Source organism: Salmo salar, chromosome 23, assembly GCF_965601325.2.
Source record: "Salmo salar chromosome 23, fSalSal1, whole genome shotgun sequence".
NCBI classification, from domain to species: Eukaryota; Metazoa; Chordata; class Actinopteri; order Salmoniformes; family Salmonidae; genus Salmo; species Salmo salar.
The window spans coordinates 38,784,203-38,806,089 of record NC_138313.1 but is presented as its reverse complement, the minus strand read 5'-3'; the positions used below and the strand labels follow the sequence as shown (position 1 = coordinate 38,806,089).

At 43.2% G+C, this 21,887-nt stretch overlaps 1 protein-coding gene across 5 annotated transcripts in view; it reads left to right on the top strand.

The window, feature by feature from the left end:
• The window catches only part of pot1 (protection of telomeres 1 homolog), a 48,043-nt gene extending 28,195 nt beyond the window's left edge, over window positions 1-19,848 (top strand). For 3 of the 5 annotated variants that reach the window (XM_014169996.3, XM_014169995.3, XM_014170000.3), the window contains 11 exons: window positions 817-972; window positions 13,581-13,765; window positions 13,875-13,954; window positions 14,096-14,122; window positions 15,665-15,821; window positions 16,271-16,476; window positions 16,747-16,882; window positions 17,002-17,084; window positions 18,307-18,401; window positions 18,563-18,668; window positions 19,458-19,848. In XM_014169996.3, the coding sequence (XP_014025471.3) occupies window positions 817-972; window positions 13,581-13,765; window positions 13,875-13,954; window positions 14,096-14,122; window positions 15,665-15,821; window positions 16,271-16,476; window positions 16,747-16,882; window positions 17,002-17,084; window positions 18,307-18,401; window positions 18,563-18,668; window positions 19,458-19,603 (1,377 nt within the window). In that variant the 3' untranslated portion in view covers window positions 19,604-19,848. The remainder of the gene's footprint in view (window positions 1-816; window positions 973-13,580; window positions 13,766-13,874; window positions 13,955-14,095; window positions 14,123-15,664; window positions 15,822-16,270; window positions 16,477-16,746; window positions 16,883-17,001; window positions 17,085-18,306; window positions 18,402-18,562; window positions 18,669-19,457) is intronic. The other 2 variants (XM_082968102.1, XM_082968101.1) reach the window with 2 other exon arrangements.
• Window positions 19,849-21,887: the final 2,039 nt, after the last annotated feature.

Genomic DNA, 21,887 nt, shown 5'->3' with positions numbered 1-21,887 from the left:
CTTTAGCGACTGTCTGGACCTGTCAGTTTGTTTTATTGTATTGAATCAGGTAGCTAGGAAACTCTGGAAATCCAGTGGAAAATATTTTGGTCATCGGATGGCTACCTTGGTGTACAGTGAATAAAAGGTTTGACATTTAGCAAAAGCATAATGATGAGAAAAGCTTTTCTGATTTAGGCTAGTGTATGTCTTTGAGCATCCCTCTTAACAGTTTGTGGCAAAGGCAGGGAAGACGTTTTTTCTTTTCTACTTATATCTGCGAGCACTTCATCTCCCTGCTTATACAGTTTGAAATATATATGAGGACGTAAAAAGACAAGGGCTTAGTGCAATGATGCGGTTGTGAGTGTTGACACTTTATGCCAAAGAACATACTCATTATGAGGTAGGAACCGTGTCAACCCTCAGGGAATTTGTCCTCATTGGGATGCCACTCCACTCAGTTTAATAATAGTCATGTATGTTTACATAAGATCCTTATTGTGATTAATGACGCGGTGATAAACCACAGAACTGGAGGCCCATGACCCTCCTGTGTTGGGATGACAACGTGACATTTGCGGTAAAGATTACTAGTGCCTGGGGGGACATCTTGTGATGCCCTCCTTTTTATTTGTTCTCACTTTGTAGCGCATTGTTTCCATTCTTGAATTTTTTACACGTAGACATTTTGTATGGCAGTTGACAACTTGAGTCGTTGACTTGTTTTGTAGTTGTTGTGTTGTCTTCCTCTTCAGTTTTTGGCTGTCTGTCTTGTTCACTCTTTCTCTCTCCCTCTGTGTAAGTAAAAAATGATCAACCTTTTTCTTTCTCCAGGTTTGGGATGGATCAAAGTGCCCTCACCCCCTGCTGGATGTATTTGTGGAGCCTAACACTCTTGAAGGAAGTCCCACGTTGTCCAAGGACATGGCAAACCTCACAGCCAACGTCTTGGTCTACGACAACCATGTAGAGGTCGCCCGGCAGTTTAAGGTGAGTGGTCACAGACTTGCTCAGCAATGTGGGACGGAAAACCACATCAGGTACTTTGTGCTCATTGTCAATCCAATGGTTTGACTTTGAAATACAGGCCTACCAGTCCGTGACGGTAGGCTACATGGCTGTGTGATTACACAGAGATCGGGAGGGAAGGTAAAAAAAATAATAAAGCATTAGTGCCCTGTCACTACATCAACACCTGAAGGTTTTGCCACGGGCTGTTTCTGCTGCGTCGTGCCTTAATTCAATGACGCAGTTTCTCTCTCTCTCTCGTCTTCTAATAGTTCACTGTGTTCTCCTTCAAAACACAAACTCTTGAGTTCTTTGCTTTTTACAGCGCCTCAGGCAAATCTGTTTTACTTTCTTCCCCCTCATTTCCCCTGCTGACAATAATAGCGATGAATATTTAAAATGCTACAATATGCATCGCTTTCTCACACGTTCCATTTCTTACTCTCTCCTTCTCCACCCTTCCTGAATGTATAATTCTGTCTTTCTGCTTGACAGAAGCAGCAAAGCTTTGATCCTCTGCCTTAGCGATCATCCTTATCAGTGGAGATGGGCGCTATTAGCATATGGTTGCGTGATTGCATAATTTGTTAACCCACTCCGACAAGATTCCTCTTGTCACCAGGGTGGCCTGTCCTCACACACTCAACTTCTCGTCTGTAGGACTCATCGGGGTCATCTGTAGGACTCATCGGGGTCATCTCCATCAACAACCCCTAGCCTAGACCAATGCATTGAGTAACATGTTGTGTTATGTGTAGCTACAGTCAATGCTCTCTTGATTAAGAAGAAGTGGTTTCACATTGTGCTATTTTATTAAGGATGATAAGACAAAACCCTTCTGTCACAAAGGAAAACAATATTCTGCTTTTACCAAACTGTGCAAACTACCCATTTTGCCAAACTCTGTAGAATACAGGTCGACCTACATTTTTGTACAAGTATGTACAGTATCACAAGCTTAAAAGTCAATGATAACTCCAATCTAAGATGAATTTGTATCATGGAGTTGGTTTACATTTGACATAGATTTTGGTGTCGGAGTCCCTGTTATAATGTCTTGTCTTACCTCAACATTAGGTTTGCCTGCTGGCCTCTCAGATCACTCTTTCTCCCTCCCTCAGTCTGGAGATCGCCATTCATTTCAACTCCGTCACTATCATCAGTATCTGTCCATTCTTCATCACTCTCAGGTCTCATTCGTCTCCTGATCAATCTGGAGATCTGCTTTCTTTTCTTAATTCCTGTCTTTCTCATTCTCCTTTTTGGTTGATTTCCTCACTCCTGTCATGTTCTCTGTTTGCATTCCTTCAGTCTTTTTCCTCTGCTCCATTGTTTTCCATTTTGTTTTGTTTTGCACCATCATGATTACTGTGTGTTTCCTCAATGCAGTCCGTCTGACCGTTCTTCATCACTGCTCAGCTCTTTCTCGGATGTGGTTTTCACCTAGTGCTTATGGTGTTCCATTGTATGAGTCGTTAAATGGCACTTTCAATTAACAGTTCTTCTGTTACAATAATACTTCACTAAATCATATTTTGCATTATTCTCACTGTGTGCTTATTGTGCATGTATTATTTTGATTTACATTTTTTGGTCATTTAGCAGAAGCTCTTATCCAGGGTGACTTACAGGAGCAATTAGGGTTAAGTGCCTTGCTCAAGGGCTCATTGACCATTTTTTTTCTCTCACTCGGGGATTCGAACCAGCGACCTTTAGGTTACTGCACCAACGCTCTTAACCGCTAGGCTACCTGCTTCTGTGATACAGAACAGGGATTATGTATCTGTTATATATTGTGGTGAACCACTCATCACTGCTGTCCACTGGCCTAACTGTCTCTCATCATGGATAAACATTACCGTGTGACAGCAGAGAGATGACCTATGCTACACACACAAGAATTTAGCTGCACCTGCTAAAACATCTGCTAAACTGTGTTTGCAACCAATAAACGTTCATTTGATACACCCATGCACAAACAAATCCTATGTGGATACGTGAATAAAAAGTTCCACAATTTTGAATTTCAGTCTTTTGGTTGTAACTGGGAGAAAAAAAGGTCAAAAAAAGATGTTATCCTCCACACTTTTTTTGATTTTGTTATTTCAGACTTACTCTGATTAGGTGGAATACAGTATTTAATATCATAGCCTCTTAAACGAAAGAGGATTTATTTGACAGGAGTCATTTAATGCTTATCAATCAATTCACCCTCCTAAATAAAGCTTTTTCAGGGCAGATGAGTGTGAATAGAAATATTTCCCCATTTATCAATCTCCTCTGGCGAATCGTCAGTAATAGTGTGTGAAATTGGCAGAGCCGGCTTTTGTGAAGACGGCTAGTTAGAGAAGAAAGGAGGTTATTAGGATAACGGAAAATGAGAAAGAGTGGGGGAATTGGGAGGGGAGGAGAAGGAAAAGTGCCCAATCGATCCGCCTCCGTCATGGTTTCCCTGTGGTCACCCTCACAGCATGGTGTCTCTGACACACACATACACACACACACACACACACACACTCGCCACTGCTAAAACAGCAGGGTGCTTTCAGTTGCGGTCTGGATACCACATTCTGTTCTCAACACACTCAAACAGATATGACTACACAGTGAGACAACATGGGGCCTGTAGCTTTCAATGGCGCTGTTAACACACACTCTTATTGACCCTTACGCATTCATCATAGAGCACACAACTGATACGTCATCACTCTACTTCTTATGCATTGTAGACCATATGCACGGGGGTATCTGGTTTCATATACGTGTCACCCACTTTTCAACATTTACAGTACATTGAGTTATGCATGCAGGGGACTGGCTGATCTTTTGTGCTTTGTCTGAAGTGCAGGACAGATTGGAACCCCAGCTTTACTAATCCGCTGGTAAGGGTCCAATGACATTGACCACAAAGTCATGATACTGTGGGATCATGCAAATCCAGCTGTATCTTTCTACGTCTTTAGACCAGAAAGAGAACATGCCGTGTCAGACCTGAAAATGACATGGTATTATGCGGCATGGTCTGTTCCACTCTCTCTTCTCTCTCTTTTTCTCTCCCTCTTACTGCACTTGTCCCATCCCTTTGCATCTGTTTCCTCTTTCCTCTTTTCTAACATTCCCTTTGTCCCTTTCCATCTATCCCTCTGTCATTTCTTAAGTTTTCTCCTGAATCTCCCTTCATTTATCTTTATCGAGGCTGTATCACAACTGACCGTGATTGGCCCAGCGTCGTCCGGGTTTGGCCGATGTAGGCCGTCATTGTAAATAGGAACAAATTCTTAACTGACTTGCCAAGTTAAAAGAAAAAAATCTAAAAAGAAATAAAAATCTGTTTGTCATCTCGTCCCTTTCTCTCTTTCTCAGCACAAACTTTCACACAGATGTTAACCCAAACACTGTACTAATGCTCACCTCTGGATCTCCCAATTTCCCTTTCTGCTGAAACCGCAACTGTCTTAGTACAATTCCTCCACATGCAAAACCTAGATATACAGTTGAAGTCGGAAGTTTACATACACTTAGGTTGGAGTCATTAAAACTCGTTTTTCAACCACTCCACAAATGTCTTGATAACAACTATAGTTTTGGCAAGTCGGTTACGACATCTACTTTGTGCATGACACAAGTCATTTTTCCAACAATTGTTTACAGACAGATAATTTAACTTATAATTCACTGTATCACAATTCCAGTGGGTCAGAAGTTTACATACACTAAGTTGACTGTGCCTTGAACCAGCTTGGAAAATTCCAGAAAATTATGTCATGGCTTTAGAAGCTTCTGATAGGCTAATTGACATAATTTGAGTCAATTGGAGGTGTACCTGTGGATGTATTTCAAGGCCTACCTTCAAACTCAGTGCCTCTTTGCTTGACATCATGGGGAAATAAGCCAAGACCTCAGAAAAAAAATTGTAGACCTCCACAAGTCTGGTTCATCCTTGGGAGCAATTTCCAAACGCCTGAATGTACCACGTTCATCTGTACAAACAATAGTGTGCAAGTATAAACACCATAGGACCACGCAGCAGTCATACCGCTCAGGAAGGAGACGCGTTCTGTCTCCTAGAGATGCATGTACTTTGGTGCGAAAAGTGCAAATCAATCCCAGAACAACAGCAAAGGACCTTGTGAAGATGCTGGAGGAAACAGGTACAAAAGTATCTATATCCACAGTAAAACGAGTCCTGTATCGACATAACCTGAAAGGACGCTCAGCAAGGAAGAAGCCACTGCTCCAAAACTGCCATATAAAGTCAGACTACGGTTTGCAACTGCACATGGGGACAAAGGTCGTACTTTTTGGAGAAATGTCCTCTGGTCTGATGAAACAAAAATAGAACTGTTTGGCCATAATGATCATCGTTACACTGAGGGGAAAAAGTATTTGATCCCCTGCTGATTTTGTACGTTTGCCCACTGACAAAGAAATGATCAGTCTATAATTTTAATGGTAGGTTTATTTGAACAGTGAGACAGAATAACAACAAAAAAATCTAGAAAAAATAATATTGACCTCATCCCGTCAGTAGAGGATGCCTGGTTATTCTTTAAAAGTGCCTTCCTCACCATCTTAAATAAGCATGCCCCATTCAAAAAAAAATTGCGCCAGGAACAGATATAGCCCTTGGTGCACTCCAGACCTGACTGCCCTTAACCAGCACAAAAACATCCTGTGGCGTGCTGCATTAGCATCGCATAGCCCCTGTGATATGCAACGTTTCAGGTTAGTTAGGAACCAATATACACAGGGAGTAAGGAAAGCTAAGGTTAGCTTTTTCAAACAGAAGTTTGCATCCTGTAGCACAAACTCAAAAAAGTTCTGGGACACTAAAGTCCATGGAGAATAAGAGCACCTCCTCCCAGCTGCACACTGCACTGAGGCTAGGAAACACTGTCACCACTGATAAATCCACTATAATTGAGAATTTCAATAAGCATTTTTCTACGGCAGGCCATGCTTTCCACCTGGCTACCCCTACCCCGGTCAACAGCCCTGCACCCCCCCACAGCAACTCGCCCAAGCCTCCCCCATTTCTCCTTCCTGTTCTGAAAGAGCTGCAAAATCTGGACCCCTACAAATCAGCCGTGCTAGACAATCTGGACCCTCTCTTTTCTAAAATGATCTGCCGGAATTGTTGCAAACTACTATTACTAGCCTGTTCAACCTCTTTCATATCGTCTGAGATTCCCAAAGATTGGAAAGCTGCCGTGGTCATCCCCCTCTTCAAAGGGGGAGACAATCTAGACCCAAACTGCTACAGACCTATATCTATCCTACACTGCCTTTCTGTCTTCGAAAGCCAAGTTAACAAACAGATTACCAACCATTTAGAATCCCACCGTACCTTCTCCGATATGCAATCTGGTTTCAGAGCTGGTCATGGGTGCACCTCAGCCACGGTCAAGGTCCTAAACGATATCATAACTGCCATCGATAAGAGACAATACTGTGCAGCCGTATTCATCGACCTAGCCAAGGCTTTTGACTCTGTCAATCACCACATTCTTATCGGCAGACTCAACAGCCTTGGTTTCTCAAATGACTGCCTCGCCTGGTTCACCAACTACTTCTCAGATAGAGTTCAGTGTGTCGAATCGGAGGCCCTGTTGTCCGGACCTCTGGCAGTCTCTATGGGGGTGCCACAGGGTTCAATTCTCGGGCCGACTCTCTTCTCTGTATACATCAATAATGTCACTCTTGCTGCTGTTGATTCTCTGATCCACCTCTACGCAGACGACACCATTCTGTATACCTCTGGCCCTTCTTTGGACACTGTGTTAACCTCTATGGGCTAGGTGGGACGCTTGCGTCCCACCTACTCAACAGCCAGTGTAATCCCGTGGCGCGTTATTCAAATTCCTCAAAAATGCAAAAACTTCAATTTTTCAAACATATGACTATTTTACACCATTTTAATTAAAGACAAGACTCTCGTTAATCTAACCACACTGTCCGATTTCAAAAAGGCTTTACAACGAAAGCAAAACATTAGATTATGTCAGCAGAGTACCCAGCCAGAAATAATCAGACACCCATTTTTCAAGCTAGCATATAATGTCACATAAACCCAAACCACAGCTAAATGTAGCACTAACCTTTGATGATCTTCATCAGATGACAACCCTAGGACATTATGTTATACAATACATGCATGTTTTGTTCAATCAAGTTCATATTTATATCAAAAACCAGCTTTTTACATTAGCATGTGACTAGCATGTGACTAGCATTCCCACCGAACACTGCCGGTGAATTTACTAAATTACTCACGATAAACGTTCACAAAAAGCATAACAATTATTTTAAGAATTATAGATACAGAACTCCTCTATGCACTCGATATGTCCGATTTTAAAATAGCTTTTCGGTGAAAGCACATTTTGCAATTTTCTCAGTAGATAGCCCGGCATCACAGGGCTAGCTATTTAGACACCCAGCAAGTTTAGCACTCACCAAAGTCAGATTTACTATAAGAAAAATGTTATTACCTTTGCTGTCTTCGTCAGAATGCACTCCCAGGACTTCTACTTCAATACCAAATGTTGGTTTGGTTCAAAAGAATCCATAGTTATATCCAAATAGCGGCGTTTTGTTCGTGCGTTCAAGACACTATCCGAAAGGGTAAATAAGGGTGACGAGCATGGCGCAATTCGTGACAAAAAAATTCTAAATATTCCATTACCGTACTTCGAAGCATGTCAACCGCTGTTTAAAATCAATTTTTATGCAATTTTTCTTTTTTTTCTTCTTTTTTTTAATAAAAAAGCGATAATATTCCGACCGGGAATCTGCGTTTAGGTAAACAGACGAAAGAAAATAAAGCATGGGGTCGACTCGGGCACGCGCCTAAGCCCATAGTACTCTGATCGGCCACTTGCCATACGCGATAAAGTGTTTCAGCCAGAGGCTGCCTCGATATCGTTCAGCTTTTTCCCGGGCTCTGAGAGCCTATGGGAGCCGTAGGAAGTGTCACGTTATAGCAAAGATCCTCAGTCTTCAATAAAAAGAGCCAAGATGAAACACAACTTGTCAGACAGGCCACTTCCTGCATGGAATCTTCTCAGGTTTTGGCCTGCCATATGAGTTCTGTTATACTCACAGACACCATTCAAACAGTTTTAGAAACTTTAGGGTGTTTTCTATCCAAAGCCAATAATTATATGCATATTCTAGTTACTGGGCAGGAGTAGTAACCAGTTTAAATCGGGTACGTTTTTTATCCGGCTGTGAAAATACTGCCCCCTAGCCCCAACAGGTTAACTAACCTCCAAACGAGCTTCAATGCCATACAACTCTCCTTCCGTGGCCTCCAACTGCTTTTAAATGCAAGTAAAACTAAATGCATGATCTTCAACCGATCGCTGCCCGCACCTGCCCGCCCGTCCAGCATCACTACTCTGGCTCGTTCTGACTTAGAATATGTGAACAACTACAAATACCTAGGTGTCTGGTTAGACTGTAAACTCTCCTTCCAGACTCATATTAAGCGTCTCCAATCCAAAATTATATCTGGAATCGGCTTCCTATTTCGCAACAAAGCATCCTTCACTCATGTTGCCAAACATACCCTCGTAAAACTGACCATCCTACCGATCATCGACTTCAGCGATGTCATTTACAAAATAGCCTCCAACACTCTACTCAACAAACTGGATGCAGTCTATCACAGTGCCAAGCCTCATATACTACCCACCACTGCGACCTGTACGCTCTCGTTGGCTGGTCCTCGCTTCATACTCCCTGCCAAACCCACTGGCTCCAGGTCATCTACAAGTCTTTGCTAGGTAAAGCCCCACCTTAGCTCAGCTCACTGGTCACCATTGCAGCACCCACCCGTCGCACGCACTCCAGCAGGTATATTTCACTGGTCATCCCCAAAGCCAATTCCTCCTTTGGCCGCCTTTCCTTCCACTTCTCTGCTGCCAATGACTGGAATGAACTGCAAAAATCACTGAAGCTGGAGACTCATATCTCCCTCACTAACTTTACGCACCAGCTGTCAGAGCAGCTCACAGATCTGCACATGTACATAGCCCATCTATAAATAGCCCATCCAACTACCTCATCCCCATACTGTATTTATGTATTTATCTTGCTCCTTTGCACCCTAGTATCTCTACTTGCACACATCTATCACTCCAATGTTTAATTGCTATATTGTAATTACATCGCCACCATGGCCTATTTATTATCTTACCTCATTTGCACACACTGTATATAGACTTTTTCTACTGTATTATTGAATGTATGTTTGTTTATTCCATGTGTAACTCTGTGTTGTTGTTTGTGTCACACTGCTTTGCTTTATCTTGGCCAGGTCGCAATTGTAAACGAGAACTTGTTCTCAACTAGCCTACCTGATTAAATAAAGGTGAAATAAAAAAATGTTGTGAGGGTGCTTTTCTGCAGGAGGGACTGGTGCACGTCACAAAATAGCTGGCCTCATGAGGAAGGAAAATTATGTGGATATATTGAAGCAACATCTCAAGACATCAGTCAGGAAGTTAAAGCTTGGTCGCAAATGGATCTTCCAAATGGACAATGACCCCAAGCATACTCCACAGTTGTGGCAAAATGGCTTAACAAAGTCAAGGTATCGGAGTGGCCATCACAAAGCCCTGACTTCAATCGTATAGAAAATTTGTGGGCAGAACTGAGAAAGTGTGTGCGAGCAAGGAGGACTACAAACCAGACTGTTACACTAGCTCTGTCAGGAGGAATGGGCCAAAATTCACAATTCACCCAACTTATTGTGGGAAGCTTGTAGAAGGCTACCCGAAACGTTTGACCCAAGTTAAACAGTTTAAAGGCAATGCTACCAAATACTAATTGAGTGTATGTAAACTTCTGACCCACTGGGAATGTGATGAAAGAAATAAAAGTGAAATAAATAATTCTCTCTACTATTATTTTGACATTTCACATTCTTAAAATAAAGTGGTGATCCTAACTGACCAAAGACAGGGAATTTTTACTAGGATTAAATGTGTTAAGGATTAAAAAAGGTGCATGTAAACTTCCGACTTCAACTGTGTGTGTGTGTGTGTGTGTGTGTGTGTGTGTGTGTGTGTGTGTTTTTTTATTTATTTTTTATATATACTTTTTCTGCTGAGAGAGAACTACTTATGGATTCAATTTATTCTAAATAAACTGGAAAGGTGTTCATTTGCTTTTAGTCAGAAAATAGGCAGAGTGGAGTCCCTTAATAGCTAGTGACCTTCCATGTGTACGTACACATTTCGAGGACAACCTATGGTGATTATTTACAGCTGACCCTGCACTTACTGGATGCAGTTCCCCTTCCCCCACACCCCCTTTCCCTTGCTTCCTGTTTGTTGAACACAGTGTATGATGGTGAAAATGAGATTAACGCTGTGGTTGAAAGTCTCCTCGTAAAGTACAGAAGTGTCAGACACCATTTCTCCTCATGCTTTAAAAAGCAATTGCGCATGGCGAGAGCATTCTGAGAAAGAATAACGTTCACACTTCTGCTTCATTACGCCGCTCGCTCCCTTTGCCTGCGAAAACATGATCTGCCATGCTCGGCTTCTGTGAGAAGACATTTTTAACCCAATGCCATTTTTAGAGTTCTTTAAGGGGGGGGGGAAATGACAAATTGGGAGCGCTGCTTTGCGTAGGTCTGTGTTCGTATAAATAGCCCCATTTGTAAGTGAACCCTGGTGTCTGGACCAAGAGAGGTCGCGGTGTCATTGAAGCACCTGGATTCCAGATTCCTATCATTGCTGTTTTGTGAAGGGTCCTTAATCATTGTTGGGATGAGGGGGTTTGAGGCTTATTGACATCTTCATTAGAATTGCAATGTGGAGAGTCGAACTCAAAACTGGACCTAGTTCCATTGGTCTGCTCCCAGAATGCAACTCTCCTAGTAGTTGTATCCTTTCTTGACTCAGGTTGTCTCAAGTTGAGGATTTCAGTCCCATTGTCACACCGGTGTTTTACCTCACCCTGGGTTTCTGAGATTGCATTAAAGCGTGTCAGTTACGTGACTGGGTGCATGGACAACTTTGAACATGTGGCCTGCTCTACAGTGGGAATAACCTGCCGCCTCGATGTAAATGTCCCACCACTTTAGCCTTCATGGACCGTGCATGTTGACCAGAGAGATGACTTTCTGTCTGTGGGTAGTTAGGCCCATCCCCCATACTGTACCACTGTGGCCTCCTGCTAGCCACACATCTTATCATCTGTTATTCATGAAGCGCGAGAGAAATACAAGAGCGAGACAGGGCACCTGTGCTGTCTGAACACACTTGTGCTTCCATAACTTATCTCCTCAGACAACTATTGGCTGAAATGCGTGTGTGTGTGTAGGCACGTATATTCAAACCCGGGTCTCCTGTGTTCCACGAGACGGTATTAGGCTGCTGAGCTAAAGCCTAGGCATTAGTTCAGGGAGTCTACACAAGTCTTCAGGTCTCACACAAGGTTACTTGTCACATGAGCATGGTCTGAAACCACCTTCATTACTATGGCAGCTCTTGTTAAAAAAAAAAGTGAAATTTCAATGCACTGTTTCCTCATTTGTTTTAATCTTGTATCTTAGGGAACACTTTGTCTGACTTTGTTTACCTTACAGAAAAGTGTTAACAAAATGGGTGCCAAGAGCCCCAAACATTGTACTTTAATCGAGGTGCTTAATCTCAATGAGCTACACTTATTGTGCTATTCCCCTTCCCCTCTCCTGTGAGTCTCCCCACTCCCCACCCACAACCCCTGAATCCTGTAACTGAGTAATGTCAGCTCTCTTTCTAGCTTCTGGTTCTAGTTTCCTTCTATTATAAAAAGACTGGTGTGAAATTAGGTTGGGGTTTTCTCTCTGCCAGGCGACTAAAGTTTGGTCTGGTTTATTGAGCCTGACTCGTTAAGAAACTGTAAAGCTGAAAGCAATCTTCTGAATTTGGAGAATCGTTTACTGAGCAATCATTGCGTCACTCGGAGAATGAGACACTGTTAGTCGGTGGGCTCATGACGTTTGGTCACACAGACGCACTTGAACATGTATTTTTGGGCGATGACTGTTAAGCGGATAGAAAACGTCACCCTAATGCGTCAACGAAATATATCAGGAACAAGGGCTGTCACTGGCTGAAAGAAAGCCCCCATCGCTTGGCTCAGTATGTGTTCTCATTATAACCACACCTGGCTACTTTGGGCAGAGGATGGTAGATTTAATAGCTGTAGAAAGGCAGGAACAGCTTTGGGGTTAGCAGCAGTGCTTGGCTTGGCTGGCTTTGAACCAGAAGCATGCAGCATCACCCCCGTTTCTCTAAAGTCTCACTGTCCTCCTGTGTTCTCTCACCAGTCTCTGAGCATTAATCATTTACTCTGCGGCTCTAACACCTGTTTCTATCTTTGGCATTTAAACACAAACAAAACTGTGGCCAATTCACAGAACTCTCAAATACTAAACATTGGACACCCCAATGTTGTTGATCTTTTCATTTGTTTTTATACTTAGGATATTGTGACAATGTTTCTGTGAAATGTCTTCAATGTGCTGAAATGTTGGTGCCCCCCCCCCTCCCCCCCAGAACCATTATCAACCCCCTGTGCTGCAGTCAACCCTGACTGATGGAATCTTCAGAACTGAGTGTTGCTCCAGAAAGGAAGGTTTTGGGAGACCATTAAGCAAACCTTGCTTGCCTCTGTCTGCAAGGCCCAAATGTCTGTCTGCAAGGCCCAAATGTCTTTGGGCTGTAGATGTTGCAGTTGAGGATAAAGAATGAATTGGAACATTTTCTTCTGCTGTTAGCTTTTTTCACCCTGTGGAGGATACTTCTAAGAATTGTATCTCACAATTCCATAAATGTTCTTTGGAATGCCTGCTTTGTGCAGTCGCTTTACAAAAAAACTAAACAAGAACATGTTAAGGAAATGTATGGTGTCTTTTAAACATGGCCAGTGTTACTAGATAGGTACACGATACTAGGCCATGTTGTGGCCAGAAGCTGAACAAAGCCCCTGATGAGCAGTAGAGTTAAACGGTGCTCCCCTACCACTCTACTATTCTGTACTCATGTGCCCTCACAGATAGAGCATGAGAGGTGAAGTCAGGTTCCTGTCACCCTGAAGCTGGTCGTGACCGTAAAGCTCATCTGTTAAAAAACATTCAGTTTAGCTGATTTGTGTACCCTTGATGAGATATACTTGTTAAAAATTCTTAAACCTGATTTGTCTCGGTATCACGGGAAAGGTTTAGATTTGGTACCATACCGCCCTCTTCTGGCTGCAAGTGTCAAATTAAACTGATGCATCCTGCTACTTGTTATTCAGCAACAGGGAAATGATTCAATGACCACTATGGGGAGCAATATGATGTCTGGTGCTGATTTCCGTCTGATGCGAAGACTGCAACTACATTAAAAAAAAATTACAATCGGCATTGCAAAAAGGATAACATTGGATGACTCAAATCCAAGGATCGTGAAACAGTGACTCCACCTCATCAATTTCCAATATGCAGGTGCTATTTTGAACCAAAGCATTCAACATACTTCATTAGTTGAGAGGGGTTGGAGTGATACATACATTTCTAACATGTCTTTGACCCCTCCTTCTCCTGCTAGCCCGGGTCATACCTTCGTATATACAACCTACACGCAGTTCCTGGGGCTAGTCGGTTGCCAAGCAATGACTCTGGCCAGTCTGATCAGACGGGACACCTGGGTTTCCACCTGCATGGGGGCACCTCATACGGCAGGGGGTTACGCGTGCTGCCTGAAGACAGCCCAGATATACTGGACCTCAAAAGGTAAGAGGGGGCTGTCTGCCAATTTGTTTTGTCACCTCATCAGGCCTAAATGATAGGACACTTTCGCTTGACGTGCCAATCTTTTAAGTGTATTTTCTCATTGTTTCAGGATCTTGGAGACATTCTCAGAGTCTGACATAAATGACTCGTCCATGTTTGAAGTCTGGAGTACACCACCAGAGTCTTTTGGTATGTTGACATTTTTCACTTTGATGCTTATATGTACAATATCCCGTTTTCCTGTTAATATTGCTTACAGTCATAATGGCTTGGAAGGCTGTGGTTTGGAGGAAACTTATGGCACCACATAAGTTTCTGCTGTCATTTTAGGTACTGCTCCAGATGAAATTGCTACAGGTATGAAATGAGAAGTATGGAGCTATTTTATTATACTTGTGGGCAAATTATAAGCATATATAATTGTAAAATATTAGGATGTGAGCAGAAAAAGAAAGGGTTGAAACACATCTCAAGAAACAAAATCACTTCCCAGTCTAGGCGTAATTCACACCCCCAGCCAGTTCAAAATCACTTCCCAGTCTAGGCGTAATTCACACCCTCAGCCAGTACAAAATCACTTCCCAGTCTAGGCGTAATTCACACCCTCAGCCAGTACAAAATCACTTCCCAGTCTAGGTTAAATTCACACCCTCAGCCAGTACAAAATCACTTCCCAGTCTAGGTGTAATTCAAACCCTCAGCCAGTACAAAATCACTTCCCAGTCTAGGTTAAATTCACACCCTCAGCCAGTACAAAATCACTTCCCAGTCTAAGTGTAATTCACACCCTCAGCCAGTACAAAATCACTTCCCAGTCTAGGTGTAATTCACACCCTCAGCCAGTACAATGGAAACTGGGTTTCAGACTACTCCTCCACTGCTAATGTACATCCACATCTGTGATAGAAGTCTATGTCTTTGATTTGTTGCAGTCCTGTCTGACACTAGCTAGCAGATTGTAACGGGCTAATGTGCTGCTCCATTAGCCGTTACAGCCTAGATACGATAAGTTCTCGGTAGCACCGAGAATTTGCGGCCAACCTTAATTTTGACGATATTATCTTCGTTCTCGATTCGCCTAAATATATATCTCTGAAAATGTCTGTGTCCAGTTGTAAGTGGTTCATTTAAATTTAGAAAATGCTCTGTTATTAAAATAAATAATTTGTTTTGCTCCATGACATGATCCAACACAGTGAGAGAAGATTTGAAATAGAGCAAAACATTATTTTTTCTTTTTTCTCCCCAATTTCGTGGTATCCAATTGGTAGTAGTTACAGTCTTGTCTCATCGCTGCAACTCCCGTACGGACTCAGGAGAGGCGAAGGTCGAGAGCCATGCATCCTCCGAAACACAACCCAACCAAGCCACACTGCTTCTTGACACAACGCACATCCAACCCGGAAGCCAGCCGCACCAATGTGTCGGAGGAAACACCGTACACCTGGTTGGCGTGCACTGCGCCCAGCCCGCCACAGGACTCGCTAGTGCGCGATGAGACCAGGATATCCCTGCCGGCCAAACCCTCCCTAACCTGGACGACAATTGTGCATCGCCCCATGGACCTCCCGGTCGCGGCCCGACTGCGACAGAGCCTGGGCTCGAACCCAGAATCTCTGGTGGCACAGCTAGCACTGCAATGCAGTGCCTTAGACCACTGTGCCACCCGGGAGGCCCTAATTTGTTTTAATAATGGAGCATTTTCTACATTCAAACGAACCAGCTGCGACTGGACATGGGCATTTTAGAAGGTGCATGTTGGAGTGAATCGAGAACTAAGATAGTATCGTTAAGGTTGGTGGAAAATTCTATGCTACGCCAAACCGTACCAATCCTGTAACGGCTAATGGAGTATCACATTAGCCCGTTACAATCTGCTAGCTACTCTGACACTTGTAGAGAGGACGTGTGACCACACTGTGGAACAGGTGAGTCTGGCTGAAGTGAAGAGCAGAGGACCCCCTCAGATGTTCCACATTCAGGCTCAGCTCAAGTCTTACCAGCCTCAGAGACTCTACCAGTCCCTGAAACTCTTCTGTCACAAGTGTAAAACCATGTGAGTTACTGCTATACACTGACAACCAAACACGAACACTCAAGACACAACATTCACTTGATTGTATTAGCTACATATCTCCAATTGTGAGGTCATAGGTTATCCATGCTTCTTCATATACATACTCGCACATGTCTCTCTCAATCCATTGGGACCCCCAGGTGTGCACAATTATCTAGTCCAGCACTAACACACCTGATTCAACTAATCACCAAGCCCTTGATTAGTTGAAACAGATGTGTGCACTCTCTGGGTGTCAATCAGGAATGGTCCTTGCTATCTGGGATCCTTGTGTCATCCTTACCCCATTTAAAGTTAACGTTTAAACATTTTTAAATGTTAAGGACATGGTTAGGGTTTAGGGTAGGGACGTCCCAAGGATTCCGGACAGCACTAATCAGTCAGGAATAGATTGAGAAATGATTGAGAAACTGCCCTGTACCTTTCAGACGGGATGTCCCTGATGATGTCACAGTGGGGGGCTTGTTCTCAGAGGCCCAGAAGGATGTTGGACCTTGTAATAATGGGTACTGGACTCTGGTTCTGCCTCTCCCCAGAGAGCCTCCTTCTGAATCCCCCAGCCGGACCCTGACCCTTCTGATGTCCAGCCAGCTAATGGGAAAGGGCAAGGCAAAGGAGCTGATCTTCCTGAAGGGTGAGAACCACACAACTGCCTTGTTACTATGGAGACACGGAGCGTTATCTGCATCTCTCTTCCTCTCATGGCCACAACCGTACAGACTTGAAACCTAGTAAAGAAACGCTATATAAATGCAATCTATTTCTACTGAAACACAGTGACGCGTGTCTCTTTTTAGTGATGCATTTCACGTTTACCTTCTAAAACCTACGCTATGACAGTTTGATTCTATGTTTTACGCCAAAGGCTAAACTGTTATCCATTATTTTGTCTGCTTTCCCGTAGGGGCTACCTTGGAGGAGACGTGTCGGATAGCATCCGCGTACAGTAACATTGTCCCAGTGACGTCACCACAAGGAACCATGACCCCGATGGATCTCTCGGCTCCCTTCCTCTTCCGGGGCACGAAAAGATACTATGGGTCTGTATCTATCTTGAAAGTGACTGTCTTAGCCACATCTGACACAGGCCACATTTTGTCCATCAGTGTACTTAAATACACAAAAATGTGATGTGGGTTTTTATGCCTTTGTTTTTCAGATGCAAACAGTGCTCCCAACTAAAAGTGGGAGAGTCATTGGGAGAAGGAGTAGAGGTTTGGGATGAGAAAAGTGTGGCAGACGGTATGACGATCTCTTTCTCACTGTGTACACCTTTTAGGTGGTGGAGATTTAGTGTGAACCTGACCCCATCGTCATTTCTCCCTATTCACCCCTTGATCACATTAGCCTCTTACCTGGGTCGTGTTCACAGGCAAAACCTCAGCCAAACATTTTGCAGTGGTAGGAAGATCTTATTAGAGCAGTTTGTGTAACACCACCTCTGTTCATTACGTTCCATGCCTACTGAACACAACACAGGTTATCAGTCAGATGAATCATCTTAGTAATGGAAATGGCAATGAAGATGTAGTTGTTGTTTATGTGCTTCTGAAAGTTGTTCCTATGTGTATGTTTGTATTTGGTGTTTTAAAAAGGGAAAAGATCGGATTAAAAGGAAATGGTAATGAAATTGCAGTTAGCAATAAAAGTAAAAGTTTAAGGGCTTGATTGGCTTGAACACCTGTGACCTGGTCTTTGCGGAACATGAGCTACAATACACAGAGACAGGTCTCTCACGGTGACCTGGGTTTATGTTCTTGCTGTTTTTTGCTATGTAACTGCTTCCTCTTCAGCTTTCGTGGATATTCTGGCTCGGCTGGGTTTTCCATTTCACTGCTCTGTTGTGTCTGTGACGTCTCGGTTTGTTAATGCTATGGTCACCGCATCCGTTTTGATCATGTTAGGATTACCTTCATCCCTCTCTCCCTCTCTTTGTTTTTAAATGTACTGGCTGTTCTTGATCTTCTCTCTGCCCCAGGCCCTCAGCTAGGGGAGGCTGGTGGGAGGAGCTATAGGAGGAAGGGCTCATTGTAATTGCTGGAATGGAATGAATAGAACGGAGTCAAACATGGTTTCCGTATGTTTGGTGTGTTTGATACCATTCCAATTATTCCATTTGTCTTTACAATGAGCCCGTCCTCCTATAGCTCCTCCCACCAGCCTCTTCTGGTTGGACTGTATTGTCTTCTCTCTCCCTCTTGTTACTAGGCTCCTCCCCCTTTCCTGAACCCTCAGTTGTTTTGATCTTATGTCTCCTCTCCACCGGCACTTTCAATGTTACGTCTGCTGTGTTTCTTTACTCCACCAATCCTCAGTTTTATGTTATTGCTTCCCTCCTGATTCAGCAGCACCTTAGGTTGTAAAGTTACGCCATGCGTCCTCTCCTGCCTCTGCTCAGGTCTCTCTCTTAAATCATGTGGTTTTAATGTTATGGCTCTCCTCTCGACTCTCTTCCCTCGCCCAGCTCTCGGGGTGCAGCTTCTGCAGTATGGCCTACTGATGAAGCTTGAGCTGCAGGATGGCACCGGCACCCTGGAGGCCCTGCTCTGGAGAGATGCAGTACGTGAGGGGACGGGTGGCAGTCCATATGAACAGACAAGACAGACACAACACATTTGAATATTTTTGGACTTGGTGCCAACAGGTCTGAATGGGTAGTTGGGCTCTATGTGTGTTGTACTCTTGTTGTCTAACTGGTAACGCCATTAACCCTATGGCAGGAATCCTTCTTCCACGTGTCAGCTGAGGACGCAGCAGCTGACCAGGAGGCACAAGACAGGGTCCAGGAAACCATGGACAGACTCTGCCCACCAGGGAGTAGCACGGGTAATCATATATTATTATAATAATAATAATATGCCATTTAGCAGATGTTTTTATCCAACCGACTTAAGTCATGCATGCAAACATTTTACATATGGGTCGTCTGGGAATTGAACCCACTACCCTGGCGTTGAAAGCGCCATGCTCTACCAACTGAGCTACAGTGACTCATTGGCCCTGTCCAGAAACATCCCTTATTATATAGGCTTTACCGCAGGCTGCTTCCAGCACTGTCCACTGATGTATCACTATCACATAACTAGACCTGTGAAGTGAGAATGTTTTTGTCAATATTTCAAGGGCAGAGTTTTTAACCCCACATCAACAGTGGGCTCTAATGAAGCATTGACAAACAGCGCGTAGAGGTTTCCCATTAGTGAGCAATGAGGCTGGATGAGCTTCCAGGCAGATGGCCCCTCAGAGCGTGAATGCACTGCAGCAATTGAGCAAGTGACTGGACAGCAATTAGTATTCACATGTCCTCCTGAGCAGACTAGGCTAAAATATGTATTTAAGGGCGTCAATTTGGTGTGTGTGTATGCGTGCATGTTTGTGTGGTGTTTTTATGTTTTGTGTGGTGTATTTATGTTTTGTATTCATGTTTTATGTGGTGTATTCTGATGTGGTGTTGTGTGGGTGTATTTATGTTTTATGTTTTCTATTCATGTTTTATGTGGTGTATTCATGTTTTATGTGGTGTATTTATGTTTTGTGTGGTGTATTTATGTTTTATATTCATGTTTTGTGTGGTGTATTAATGTCTGTCTGTGCCCTTTCCCTTCCTGTGCCCAGCGGAGAGGCCATGGATGGACCTGTGTCTCAGTGCCTACACAGTGGAGGAGAACGGCCAGAGACGGGCCTGCTACCAGATCTGCCACACTGATACCAGAGGCACTAACACACATACACACCCTCACGCCACACCTAGTGACACATAGCACTCAACCAAACAGAATATCATGTATATGCCAAATAGTAATTTGTGAATATTGTATACAGTTGTATACCTCCAAATTAATAAAACAAATTATATTGGCTGAAATGTATCTGGCTTTGAGTGTCTCTGACCATTTCCTTTGTCTTATTTCCTCCTTTTTACCAACATTTTATATGTTTTGTACTTTATTGACAGTATGTGTAGACTCTGTTTTGCCCTTCTTAGAAATAAATTATGTGAAAATTATTTGTATTGTCAATTTGAATTTAACCATGGCATTTTCATTGTCTACATCCCTTAAACTCAATTCTGTACCTTGAAGCCAGTTCCACTGCATTTTTTTCAGTGTTCCCCTCTAATCAGGGACTGGTTTAGACCTGAGACCAGGTGTGTGCGCAATGAATGATCAGGTAGAACAGAAAACCAGCAGGCTCCGGACCTCATGGGGTAAGAGTTGAATACTCTACATCAGCTATACCCAAACTGGGGGGTACACGCAATACCGTCGGGGTGCGCCAAATAAAAATGGGATTCACATTTTCAAACGGTCCATTTAGATTTTCCAACAGGGCTATACATTTTGGTGGTGTTTTTTTCTCGCTTGAGTAGCTGTCAAAAATAAAATAAAATGAAACCATCCACTGTTCAGCGAAATAATAAGACAATGTCAAATAGAGGTAGCCTAGTCAAATAATTAACATCCAATCACATTAACCGTTACTCTCTCACGGGAATTCCACTAATGGTCCATATGTAGCCAAACGTAGCTGCTTCTCATTCCGTTTGCTCGAAAATGGATAAATGGTTAAAAAAAAGTAAGGCCTGCGTCCATAGAGACACATACCAGCTCTACTGGTAGTACTGCTACGCCCACACTTTTTCAGTTCAGCCCACACATTTTCTATAGGATTGAGGTCAGGGCTTTGTGATGGCCACTCCAATACCTTGACTTTGTTGTCCTTAAGCCATTTTGCTACAACTTTGGAAGTATGCTTGCCGTCATTGTCCATTTGGAAGACCCATTTGCGACCAAGCTTTAACTTCCTGACTGATGTCTTGAGATGTTGCTTCGACGTAGCCACATAATTTTCTTTCCTCATGAAGCCATCTATTTTGTGAAGTGCACCAGTCCCTCCTGCAGCAAAGTACCCCAACAACATGATGCTGCCACCCCCGTGCTTCACAGATGGGATGGTGTTCTTCGGCTTGCAAGCCTCCCCCTTTTTCCTCCAAACATGACAATGGTCATTATGGCCAAACAGTTCTATTTTTGTTTCATCAGACCAGAGGACATTTCTCCAAAAAGTACGACCTTTGTCCCCATGTGCAGTTGCAAACCGTAGTCTGACTTTATATGGCAGTTTTGGAGCAGTGGCTTCTTCCTTGCTGAGCGTCCTTTCAGGTTATGTCGATACAGGACTCGTTTTACTGTGGATATAGATACTTTTGTACCTGTTTCCTCCAACATCTTCACAAGGTCCTTTGCTGTTGTTCTGGGATTGATTTGCACTTTTCGCACCAAAGTACGTGCATCTCTAGGAGACAGAACGCGTCTCCTTCCTGAGCGGTATGACTGCTGCGTGGTCCCATGGTGTTTATACTTGCGTACTATTGTTTGTACAGATGAACGTGGTACCTTCAGGCGTTTGGAAATTGCTCCCAAGGATGAACCAGACTTGTGGAGTTCTACAAAAAAAAATCTGAGGCCTTGGCTGATTTCTTTTGATTTTCCCATGATGTCAAGCAAAGAGGCACTGAGTTTGAAGGTAGGCCTTGAAATACATCCACAGGTACACCTCCAATTGACTCAAATGATGTCAATTAGCCTATCTGAAGCTTCTAAAGCCATGACATCATTTTCTGGAATTTTCCAAGCTTTTTGAAAGACACAATCAACTTAGTGTATGTAAACTTCTGACCCACTGGAATTGTGATAGAGTGAAATAATCTGTAAACAATTGTTGGAAAAATGACTTGTGTCATGCACAAAGTAGATGTCCTAACCGACTTGCCAAAACTATAGTTTGTTAACAAGACATTTGTGGAGTAGTTGAAAAACGAGTTTTAATGACTCCAACCTAAGTTTATGTAAACTTCTGACTTCAACTGTATATTGGGAGTAGTGCTTTTCCTCAGCCATTGTGTTATATGTGCAAAAGTATTATCTCACAACTCGTTGAAACCTTCACTCTTGCGTAGACATTTAGAAACGAAACATGCCAATTTGAAAAATAATCGAGAATTAAGACGACTTTTGAGGAGTAAGACAGGTAAAAAAGCAACAG